This window comes from Bos taurus, chromosome 18, assembly GCF_002263795.3.
Source record: "Bos taurus isolate L1 Dominette 01449 registration number 42190680 breed Hereford chromosome 18, ARS-UCD2.0, whole genome shotgun sequence".
Lineage (NCBI taxonomy): Eukaryota > Metazoa > Chordata > Mammalia > Artiodactyla > Bovidae > Bos > Bos taurus.
Window position 1 is genome coordinate 14,669,196 of NC_037345.1, and position 12,253 is coordinate 14,681,448.

The window sequence follows — 12,253 nt, forward strand, 5'->3', positions numbered from 1 at the left end:
GGTCCTGCTGCTCCAGAGGGAGCTTGCACTGCCAGAGGGACATTTATCACTTCAGGCAGCCACGTCCCACCTTTTAAAACTCTGCTAAAGTAGTAATCCATATCCAGTGTAAAACTTCAGAAAAGTCCTCACAATTCTCTTACCTAGAGATATTAACTTTGCCATATTGGTCTGTAGAAAGATAGCTGGACCAATGGATGGATTGACAGACCGTTCTCATCTTTTTCTTTCCTGTCAGTGGAAAGGGGCCCAGAGAGCATGCACACCACTCTGGACTGGACTAGTCCCCTGCGGTTTGTCACAGCCCCGTCCCTTCCCGTCGGTCAGCCAGCCACTCTAGGTTAGCTGGTCCCACAGTGCTGAGGCCTGGGGTTGCCATCCCACCTGCTGCTTCTTCATGCCTAGCACAGCCCTGCGACACCAGAGCTGCTGCGGGTTGTCCTGACAGCCCCTGTCTCTTCCTCCAGGTTCCCTCCCCGTCAGTGTCCAGTCCCAGCCTGACCCCAGCTCCCTACCACGCAGTGACATGAGCTCAGTCGAGGACAGGCAGGGGGCTTCCGCGGCCCCGGACGCCAGTCACCTGTGGCTGGTGAGTGACAGAAGCACTGTGGTGCAGGGTGGCCGGGGTGGGGGACAGCGAGAGGGGACTGGGAGTGCCCCTTGTGGGCTCAGGAGTGGTGGGGCCCTCTCAGTGGATGCCTGGGAAGGTTGGTCTTTGCTGCCACCTCCTGGGCCTTCTGGGCACTGCAGCCCAGGCCAGAGAAGGACCTTGCTAAGGGCACAGCCTAGTCCCAACTCTCAGGGTCAGGGCACATGAGAAGGCAGCATGGTGACACTGGACAGCACTTTCTCAGGTCTCAACTCTGGCTCCGGGCCCTTCCCTCTCTGTGCTGCAGTTCCCTCACCTGTGAATTTTGTCTGACCTGTAATCATGAAGAACTAACAATTGCTGACATCTTGAGGCTCCCACTTGGACCTGAGCCGAACCGAGTGCCTGCAGGGCCACAGGGCACCTTGCTGGCATGTGGAGGGGGGTCCAGAGGGTGGCTGTCATTATTGATTCATTGAGGTTTTACCGAGAGGCTCAAGTGAGAACGGATGTTCAAAGGCTTTGGAAAGTCAAGGTCATATTACTGTAATACTCCCCAACTGAAGGGCATGCTTTACCCTTTGAGTCCTGTATTAGGAATCTGGCCACATATAAAATCACCCCTCACTTAGCAGCTGCAACAGCACAGTTACCATCTCATCATCTTTCTGGGTCCAGAGCCCGGAACTGGCCTCCATGGGGCTGCAGTGGCAGGGCTGCGTCTCACCTGGAGGCTTGACCTGGGCTGGAAGACCCTTCCTAGGAAACTCCTCCCCTGGCTGTGGGCGGGGCCCCAGCTCGTCCCAGGTGAAGCACCCTCATGAGGTGGCTCCCCTGAGTGAGCCATCTGAGAAGCAGAGGGAAGCCCGTGTCTTTATGACGCATTCTCGGGACTGACACTGTCAATTCCACCTTATCCATTCCATACAAGTCAGTCACTAAGTCCTCCTTAGGGAACTATGTCTTGTTTATTTATTTGGCTGTGTGGGGTCTTGGTTGCTGCCCTCGGGATCCTCCTTGCCCTCGGGATCCTCCTTAGATCATTCGGAGTCTTTCCTTGCGGCACGTGGCTTTTCTAGTCGTGGGGCAGGCTCCAGAGCACAGTAGTGGGCCCAGTAGTCGTGATGTGAGGGCTTAGTTGCCCTGTGGCTTGTCCCCTTTTTTTAAAGATGGATTCTTTATTAAAGATGTTATTATTTTTAATTATTTTATTTATTTTTGGCTCTACCGGGTCTTTGTTGCTGCATGCCAGCTTTTTCTAGTTGCAGCGGGCAGAGGCTGCTCCCTGGCTGTGGGGTGAGGGCTTCTCACTGCAGCGGCATCTCGTGCTGTAGAGCACAGGCTCCAGGTGCATGGGCTTCAGCAGTCGCAGAGTGCAGGCCCATCAGCTGCAGCACATGGGCCTAGTGGCTCTGTGGCATGTGGGATCTTCCTGGACTCGGGATCAAAGCCTTGTTCCCTGCATTGGCAGGTGGATTCTTAACCTCTAGGCCACCAGGGAAGTCCCAGGACCACCTCTTGAAGGGAGGGATGTCAAGCAATCAGGGGGCATGTGTTGAATAGCAAGTCTCATGAGTCTTTCTCCAGCTCAGGACTCGAGAGCTTTCCAAGAGGCTTGGCTATCAAACCCCTGAACTGCGATGACCTTGCCTCAACCCAATCTGTTGAGCACCCAACTTGAGATCTCTTGGCAATGTGTACAGTGAGTGTAACATCTGTAAGGTTAGAGGGAAATTGTTCACATATAAACAGCACCACCAGGCTACAGGAAACACTAATCAGAAGCCAAGAGACCTGGATGCTTCAGGTGAGAGGAGAGAACACAAGGTCCCAGATTCACCCCATGCCAGACAGTAGCAGCTGACCAACAAGTGTAAACAGGAGAAAATCTGACCACAAACACCATCCACTTCCACATCCTCTGGTGCCTCCCATGCCACCTGGTCTTCGTAGCTAACATTTTGATTCTGGTGCCAGACACTGCATCTTCTTAGTGGAGCTGAAATACCCTACTTCATAGAAGAGGAAGTGACCCTTTGAGAAGTCAAATTCTATGCTAAGAACACAGGACTGTTCTCCTGGGGCAGAACAGGGTATACTCACCATGACAGCCCAAAGGGCCAGGCGGTTATGACGAGGTGGACAGGAGCATCCAACGGACCAACAGACCCAGAGTGGCAGTGGATGGATAGCACTGGGAAAGAGGAGGGGGTGCAGTGGTTGGGGTTTCCAGGAGGCTGGGGGCAGGAGGGGGTGCAGTGGTGTTGGGGTTCTAGGAGGAGTGAGGTGGGGGGCAGGAGGGCACTCTGGTGGGGGTTCCAGGAGGGAGGCAGTGGGCCTGGGGACTCTGGGTGACTTTGATTGTCCTGGGGTGTTTTCAGGTGAGCAACAAGGTTGGAGGCAGATGGTTCAGGTCTGGGTAGCATCATGAACATAGGTGGGATGTGCTGAAGGGTTATGTGAGCAATGAGGTCATCGAGGGGCTGGCTGCCAGTTGAGTTGTTGGGCCCAGGTCAGAGAGCTGCCTATAGGAGTATCCCAGGAGCAGTACAGCCTCAGGCATGGGCGTTCTGGGGAGCTTGCCTGGACTGAGGCCAGGAAAATGCCAAGTCCTCAGGGAAGTGGGGAACTTGTGGAGATGTCCTGAGAGCCTGAGACCAATGCCACAGGCCTCCTGTCCCAGGAGTTCAGCCACCCCGTGGAAAGCCTGGCTCTGACGGTAGAGGAGGTGATGGACGTGCGCCGTGTGCTGGTGAAGGCAGAGATGGAGAAGTTCCTGCAGAACAAGGAGCTCTTCAGCAGTCTGAAGAAGGGGAAGGTGAGGAGCTGGGTGGGGGGTAGGTGTGGGCAGGGCTGGGCCTGGCAAGTTTGGGACAACACTGGGCTCCAACCAGGCTCTCCTCACAGATTTGCTGCTGCTGCCGAGCCAAGTTCCCGCTGTTGTCATGGCCACCCTCCTGTCTCTTTTGCAAGAGGTGAGCCTTCTGTACGCACCTTGGCTGTGAATTCACAGGGGAAGGAGGTAGGAAGCCTCTTGCTTTCTGTCCAGTAGGGCTTCCTGTGGTTTGGGGCATGTTCCATCAGGCACGGTGACCAGCGCAACCAAGGAACAAAATTTTTAATTTAACAACTGAGGGGCCCCCACTTTCATCCAAGATTGGGTAATAGGAAGCAGAACAGGCATTTTCCACAGGAAACGGCCAAAAAAAAAAAAAAAAAAAAGATGCAAAGACATAAAACATTGGTTCTCAAGAACCAATCAGGTTTGAAGCAAGTACCAGAAAGCAGACAGGGTAAGCTCTGTCCTACGACTGCCTCAGCTCTGGATTCAGGCCTGTTCAGCTCCTGCGGTGGAGGAGGTACAGCTGAGAACAGGGGTACCCGGGCAGCTAGAGTTCACAGCACAGATCTCCAGAGGGGAGAGGGTTCTCCAGGAAGCAGGTCTCAGAAACCTTCACAAGGTCCTCCTTGGATATTCAGAGTTCTGATCAGCACAAACATGAAGGAAATGACTGAGGCTGTGGAAACCTGGCCCACTGCCTATTTTAGAAATACAGTTTATTACAACACAGTCACACCCACTTGTTTATTATTCATTTAGTCACACCTAAAATGTTGACTATCTGAGCTTTTAGAGGAAAAGTCTACTGACCCTGTCCTACAGATTTAAAGGAGCAATACCAGGAATAGTGTCTGTTCCCACCAACCAAGGTGGCAAGTTGTGACTCAACGGGCTGCTGAGTGAATCACAAAAAGGTCTTGCCTCACTACCAGGAATAAGCGCCCCCATAACTGAGCAACTTCACTTTCACTTTTCACTGTTCATGCATTGGAGAAGGAAATGGCAAGTCACTCCAGTGTTCTTGCCTGGAGAATCCAAGGGACGGGGGAGGCTGGTGGGCTGCCATCTATGGGGTCGCAGAGTCGGACACGACTGAAGTGACTTAGCAGCAGCAGCAGCAGACTGAGTGCTGCTCCAGAACTAACAAATCAAAGTCAGACCAGAAAAGACCAAACTATTCCCAAGGATCTTAATTGCTTCCTAGAATAAAACTCAAGTCTATGTGTCTACATATATTCGCTCAGTTGTGTCCGACTCTTTGTGACCCGGTGGACTATACATGGAATTCTCTAGGCCATAATACTGGAGTGGGTAGCCTTTCCCTTCTCCAGGGGATCTTCCCAATCCAGGGTTCGAACCCAGGTCTCCCCGCATTGCAGGCGGCTTCTTTACCAGCTGAGCCACAAAGGGATGCCTAAGAATACTGGAGTGGGTAGCCTATCCCTTCTCCAGCAGATCTTCCCAACCCAGGAATTGAACTGGAGTCTCCTGCATTGCAGGTGGATTCTCTACCAACTGAGCTATCAGGGAAGCCCATAAAACTCAAGAATAGGAGTAAAAAAATACCCAGCATCAAGCCAGATAAAACACCTGTCATCTAATTGCAGATTATCAGGCATGTCAAGAAGCAAGAAAACATGACCCATGGTGAGAAAAACCAATCAAATCATGGAGAACTGACCCAGATTATAGGATTAGCAGATAAGGACATTAAAAATTTTGAACTGCATTTTATACCTTGAAAAAGTTAAAGACATGGAAGATATAAAGAAGTAACAAACATCTAGACATGAAATGTATGAGATGAAAAAAATTACACTGGATGATATATAGCAGATTAGACATTTAGAGTAATGTACAGAAGAAAAGATTAGTTAACTTGAAGATACAGCAGTAGAAACTATCTGAAATAAAACACACAGAAAAAAAGAATTGAAAATGGCATTGGCAAGCTGTGGGGTAACATTAAGAAGCCTAATACAGCTGTAAAGAAAGTCCCTAAAGATGTGGGGACAGAAAAAGTATTTGAAGAAATAATGGCTAAAAAGGTTTTCCAAATTTGATGAAAAGTATAAACCCACAAGAAACTCACTGAACCCCAAGCACAAGAAACATGAATAAAATCACACCAAAACACACAATCAAATTGATCAGTGATAAAACCAATGATAAAGAAAAATACAAGGACAGAAATTCCTAAATTCAGTCAGCAAATAAAAAACATGTTGTGTATAGAGAAAGATAAAGATGACTGCAGATTTCTCATCGAAACACTACAAGCAGGGTGTCAGTGGAACAACGTCTTTAAAGTACTGAAAGAAGAAAAAAGTGGTCAGTCTAGAATTCTGTACAAGAATATTTGTGTCAAAAACAAAGGCAAAAGTAAAGACACTTCGAGAAATACGAAAGCCCCCAGCAGACCCATACTGGAACAAATGGTAAACGAGGCCTGCTGCACAAAATGAAAATGATGCCAGATGGAGATGTGAATGTACACAGAGGAATAAGAGCGCTAGGAGCAGTAGCTGCTAAGATGCAACTCTCCCAACATGAAAGATTCTCTTCTTATGCCTCCTTAAAAGCTAAACCAGTGCTTCCCTGATGACTTACTGGTAAGGGATCTGCCTGCCAAGGCAGGAGACATGGGTTTGATCCCTGATCTGGGAGAATCCCACTTGCCACACAACGACTAAGCCCATGTGCCACACCTATTGAGCCTGCACCCTAGAGCCTGGGAGCTGCAACTACTGAAGCCCACGTGCCCTGGGGTCTGGGCTCCGCAAGAACAGGAGCCACTGCAGTGAAAAGCCTGTGCACCGAAGCTAGAGTGAGCCCCACTCTCTGCACTAGAGAAAAGCCCATGCAGCAGTGAGGACCCAGCACAGCCAAAAATAAATAAATGAGAAAAAAACAAACGGTAAGCCAATGTCTAGCACCCAGCAAGGTAAAATTCAGTCTGCCATCCAAACAAAGTTTATTAGGAGTGCAAAAAAGTAATAAAAAATGTATTTTGGGGCTTTTAACAGATGTATAAGTAAAAACATCCTAACAATATCATTAAGACTGAAGGTGAGGATCAGAAATACACTGTTATAAGTTTTTTATACTGTACATTAGATGGTAAAATATGACTTGAAGGAAACTGTGATAAGTTAAAGATGATCCTGTGAGCCCAAACACAACCACTGAATTAGCCTTTAAGTCAAAAAGAATATACTGGATTGGCTGAAAAGTTCATTTGGGTTTTTCCAAACAAACTTTTTGGCCAACCCAATAAAACGGAATCATAAAAAAAAATACTCAATACAGAAAGCAGAAAAAGGAAAAAAAACCAAACACAACAGAAAGAAAACAAATCCCAAGATGACAGACTTAAACCCAACTGTATCAACAATTACATTAAACATAAATGGCTTAAACAAGCCAATTAAAAGACAGAGTTTCCCATATCGATTAAAGAAAGCAAGACAATCTGCTGTCTATAAGTCGTGTATTTTGGTTTGTTTTTTTTTTTTTGGCTGTGCCATGCAGCTTGTGGGATCTTAGTTCCCTTGCCAGGGATCAAATGTACACCCTCTGCATTGGAAGTGTGGAGTCTTAACCTCTGGGCCACCAGGGAATTCCTATGACCTGTAGTTTAAATAAAAGACACACATTGATTGGAAGAAGGATGGAGAAAGATACCCCATTCCAATAGTAGTCTAAAGAAAGCCTGAGTTGGTATGTTAATACCATACAAAGTAGAATATGGAGCAAAGAATATTAGCAGAGTTAAAGGAGTTCATTTCATGGTGATAGAAGGAGGAAATAATTCTGAACACTTTCTGTACCTATCAAGAGATTCAAGATACATGGAACAAAACGTTGACAGAACGGCAAGGGAAAATAGCTAAATCCATGGTTATAATTATAGAAATGAAAAACTAAGGGTATAGGGGATTTGAATGACACCATCACCAACTGAACCTATGTGATGTTTACAGAAACTAATCCGTACAATGGGATGTACATTCTTGTCAAGTACACATGGAATGTTCACCAACATGACTGTATTCTGGGTCATAAAATAGGTCTCAGAAATGTGGAAGGATTCATATCATACACAGTATGTTCCCTGACCACAGTGAAATCAAATCAAATGAATACAGAGGTCTGTTGATGGCAGATTAAGTATGGGACATCCCTCTAAGAGTATATGGTCCCTTGTTTTAAAAAATGAATTTGGACAGTTTGCACTGATGTGGAGAAGAACCCTGGTGTATCTTTATAGGATAGTACACAGGATACCCCATTCCATTTATTGTACTCTTATTTTAAATGTATGTTTTTATTCATTTATGCCTAGATCTGGAGCATGGAAAGTGTGCTAGTAGGGAGCATCTCCAGAATGGGCTATACAGGAGAGGACTCATGACTAAATTAAAATTCTCTCTAGTGTTTGAATTTTTACAATAAAAAGGCATGTACTTTTGAAATCACATGTGGATGGGAAATAAACGTTACTCACTGCTTAAAGCTGGGCATGTCACCTGACGGCCCTCTGGCTGCAGCAGTGCTCATGTGTGGGGGAAGTCAGGCACCCTCCACTGCAGATCCGTGGTCCCCAGAAAGAGCCTGGAAGGAAGGAGTATTTTGTGTGTGGAGCTAAGTAAAAAGAAAAGCAAGATTTGGGAGTAAAATGAGAGTAAAACACTGATGTAGCCAGGGAGCAAGCAGAAGGCGGCAACAGTCTGGCCTGGCCTGCGTGCTAGACCCCTTGAGCTGACCCTACTAACCCTCTTCTTTCCTCTCCAGAGCCGTCTGCAACTCCTGTAGCATAAAGGTGAGGACCACCTGGGGTCAGAGCGAGGCCCCGTGTCCTGAGCGTCCTGCAGCCTGGCTGGGTTGTCCGGGAATGAGGTCGGGGGTTGACAGAGGCTCTGCTATCTCGAGTCTGATGACCCCCCTCACTAGTCACTTCTTTCATCTTCTCCTTCCAGGAAGAACCCACTCCTACACTGCCCAAGACTGCAGTGTAAAGACCCTGTGGATGGTTCTTGTTTTAAACAAATATTGTTTTAGTATCCCAGTGCCAAGAAACTCTTCTCTAAAGTCTCCTTCCAGCACCACAGTCCTCGAGTGTTTCTGGAAGGGCTCGTTTTAGATGCAGCAGCTTGTGGCGTCTGTGTACACCTGGGGTGCAACTCGGGTGTCACTCCTTTACCTCTCCTTTATCCCAGAGATAGTCATCTGTTTGAGGGGTTTTTACCACCACGATTTTCAAACCCTTGCCTTTTATGACCCCTCTCAATGTTAAGTGATGGTTACATACAGGCCACTGGGCTACCCCTGGCATGTTAAAAAGGCACACTTTGCTCTACAAGGCAAGGGAACCATGCCTTCAAACACCAGGTGTGAAGGGGCGTCCAGTGAGCATGTGGGAACAAGTGACCTCAGGCAGGGTCCTCTGCTGGCCGGGCAGGTGGCCTTTTTTCGGGGGAGTGGGGTGCCTGGAGTGTCTCTCTGTATTGCAGATGAAGATGCCTTCTAAGAAGTTTGCTCACATCCCTGTCTACACACTGGGCTTTGAGAGTCCTCAGAGGATGTCAACTGCCAAAACCACACCAACACAGAGAAGAGACGCCTTCCAGTGCGTGCTGCCCTTGGTGATGTTCCTGGTGGGCCGGGAGCTGGGCGGGGGTTTCTCTGCTGGGGAAGGAGGAGGGCAGAGTGCTCAGAGCCCAGAGTCCCAGTTCTTCCAGAGGAAGGGCTTTTGTGGGGTGGCTTTGCTCTGCCTGGCGTGGGTGTAGGGGACGCAGAGGCTCGGGCAGAGACCCCTGACGGCCCTGTCTTGCCCCAGATCCCTGCAAGGGCTGCAGTGGCGGAACGTGGAGGAGGAGTTCCCGCACATGTACACCCACGGCTGTGTCATGAAGGACGTGTGCAGCGACTGCACCGGGTTCGTGGCGGATGTGGTGCACTCCAGCCGCAGGAGCGTGGAGGCCCTCAACACCACGCCACGTCGTGCCCGCCAGACCCAGTCCCTGTATGTCCCGAACACCTGGACACTTGACCTCAAGTGATGTCCTGTAGCCCCTGGGCTGCCTGGCAGATGCTTCTCAAGGTGCCCCCAGACGGCCATGCCTCCAGGGAGGAGCTGGGTTAGGCCTGGACCGGGATGAGTCTCCATCCTGGGACAAGAACCCCTGTCCTCCTGATGTGCATGTACATATATACATACGTTTATATAATATATACACACAGCCTATATATTTATATTCATGTCCCCTGGCCCCCAGAGCTCACTCCAGGACCCTCCCTGGGGAGACTGTTCCTCTCAGGATTCCTTGGGTGGGGTGGGAGCAGGTCTTCTCACTGAGACAAGGAGGGGCAGGTGGGTGTAAGCAGAGCACACTCAGAGGTGCCGGGGTGGTGCTGGTCCAGGGGCCCTGGTGATGCTGGAGGCCCTGGTATGGGAAGGCACTCCGTAGATTGTACCCATGGCTACTCCTGGCCTAATAAAGGTGGTCTCACAGTCTCCGGTGTGGGGTGTAAACTGAGCTCTCTAGTTGCAGCAGTGGGCCTGTGCTCCGAGGGCCGTCATGACACAAGGGTGCTCAGGCTTACTCCATGACCTGGCCATCTTGGTCTTACGGCCAGCAGGGCTGCGTGTGTGATGACCACTCAGCCTGCTTTCTATCACCTGCCAGCCTGGGAGACCCTTTGGCCTCGTCCCCCAGATCTCTACTGCTGTTGTCTAGGCAGAGGGTTCGCTCAGGACCTGCAGAGCTGGGGGGAATGTACGCGTGGGCACCCAGGTGCTCTGCAGTGGGCTTCTGTGGTCACCCCATCTTACAGATGAGGAAGCTGAGGCTCAAAGAGGTGAGGGAACTGAACAAGATGCACAGCCAGGCCTGCTGGATGCCAGGCTCTAAGGCCTGAGGAGACCCCAAGGGACAGAACGTGCAGCAGTCGGGCCTTCCGGTGAACTGCTTTCCTTCCCCAGCTGGGATCTAGGGACACTGAGTGACACAGAGAGAGCAACCAGGAACAACATCCAGTTCCCAGACTTGTTCTAAGCACTTCCTGTGCAGGGAGTATTATTCCCATTTTAAATTGAGAGAACTGGCACAGAGACGGTAAGGAATTGCGCCCAGTCACACAGCCAACAAGGAGAAAGCACCTCCAAGGGCAATAACATCCCCAAGGGCAGATAATCCTGCAGGTGAGGAAGCAGGCATGGGACACATGCAGGTCCATGCTCCCAATAAGGAGAGACTTGGGTTCTAATCCTCACAGGGATACCGTGAAATGAAAGCCACCTTGGGACAGCTGGGCTAAGCCAGGAGGGCCCATATGGCTCCAAGGTGAGGTCAGGAGGGAGGGTCTAGGGTTCCCAGTGCTCCTACAGCCTGGCTGCTATGGGTTCGCCTCCTGCTGAACCCAGGGGAAGCAAGCTGTAGTGTCCACCCAGCAAACCTGCCCCACCTCCGCTCACCTAATGTACCTCCTGACAGGGAGGGTGCTTGCTCTAGAACTGTTCACAACCAAGCTTCCAGCTCAGGCCAGGCCTTTGGGAATACTGGGAGAGACTCAGGCCCAGAGTTTCCTGTTCAGGGAGGGCACCCCTCACAGTTCCTGGGCAGTCTTAGGGACTTAGGGACAGCAGAGCAGGAAGCAGCTTTAGGTGACACCCCCACGTTTCCATCCACAGGTGAGATGACAAGCCTGCATAAGCTAGTCACATCTGGGACTAGCCTAGCCCTGCACAGGAGGGTGGCCTGGAGGTACTGTGTGTGAACTTAACTCTTAGTGGCTGGATTGGGGCCGGGGTGGGGGTTGAGGCAGCAGCCACGTGCCAGCCACGATGAAGGAGCCCCAGGTCCCAGGGACTAGCATGGCTATCCGACCAGCGGTGTGGGCACTGGCACACACCCCTGCCTCCCTCTGGGTCCTCGCCAGCAGTCTTCCTCATCTGAGCTTTGGAACCGCAGGCAAGAAGGAAGAAAGACCTACGTTCTACGTGGGCCAGTTCCCTTACCTATAAACGGATGGATATCGACCTTCTAGGGCGACGTAAGAACTCAGTACAGGGATCGGCCTGGTGCCGCAGTCAGAGTCGTCCGACTGACCGTGGCCCTTTGCTCTCCTCCGTCAGGGAGGGAGGGCCCATTTCCACGCAGATCAAGATTATCTTGCCCTCGCGTTTGGAGCTCTGCAGGGCAGGGTTTCTCAAATCTGCTTGCACGTTCTAGTCCCCTGAAGATCTCACGTCGGTATTTCTAGGGGAGGCGTCGACCTTCACTGTAAACCGCCCCCACTCCACGCCCGCCCTGGGAGGTTATGACACACGGCCAGAGTGGCGAGCCTCCACATTAGATCACGGATTCCCCCATCCAGATATGCGGAAGAATCACCGGGGACTCACTAATGACGACAAGGGCAAATTCCTAGGGCGAACCCTAAGGGTCGGTTTCAGCCTGTCCAGGGAGGGGAGTCCAAAGGACCTGTCCAAAGGACCTTCATCTTCAGCATGTCCAGTCCGCAACTTTGGGAAGCTCCTCAGCTTGGAGACGCCTACTTTTAAGGAGGACAGAACGGTCTCGCGGGCAGCCTCATAGGCGGCCGGCACGGGATGGCCCCGCCTACCCCAGGTGTTGCCTGGACCCAGCCGACCCACACTGCGGGCTGGAGGCTCGGAGCCCCACCCCGCCCAGAAGACCCAGAGACACGAGCCCGTGTGGCTCCCAAGTCGCGCGAGAACTCTCCCGGAAGTGTCAGAGCCTTTTCTAATACTATCGACAACAGAGAGGAAGTTCCGCAAGGCAGCAGCGCGCAGACGC

At 50.7% G+C, this 12,253-nt stretch overlaps 1 protein-coding gene and 1 long non-coding RNA gene across 8 annotated transcripts in view; one reads left to right on the plus strand and one right to left on the minus strand.

The window, feature by feature from the left end:
• Positions 1-9,948, plus strand: part of SPIRE2 (spire type actin nucleation factor 2) — a 34,063-nt gene extending 24,115 nt beyond the window's left edge. For 3 of the 7 annotated variants that reach the window (XM_059876728.1, XM_024978249.2, NM_001205387.1), the window contains 6 exons: positions 468-589; positions 3,273-3,407; positions 3,497-3,564; positions 8,226-8,253; positions 8,945-9,060; positions 9,271-9,948. In XM_059876728.1, the coding sequence (XP_059732711.1) occupies positions 468-589; positions 3,273-3,407; positions 3,497-3,564; positions 8,226-8,253; positions 8,945-9,060; positions 9,271-9,493 (692 nt within the window). In that variant the 3' untranslated portion in view covers positions 9,494-9,948. Of the gene's footprint in view, positions 1-467; positions 590-3,272; positions 3,408-3,496; positions 3,612-8,225; positions 8,254-8,944; positions 9,077-9,270 lie in introns of those variants that run through there. The other 4 variants (XM_024978245.2, XM_059876729.1, XR_009491154.1 and 1 more) reach the window with 3 other exon arrangements.
• Positions 584-12,174, minus strand: LOC132342795 (uncharacterized). Its single transcript, XR_009491288.1, has 3 exons — positions 11,452-12,174; positions 2,693-8,045; positions 584-2,048 (listed from the first exon to the last, which is right to left on the minus strand). It is a non-coding gene; the product is annotated as an uncharacterized lncRNA (long non-coding RNA).
• Between the last annotated feature and the right edge of the window lie 79 nt (positions 12,175-12,253).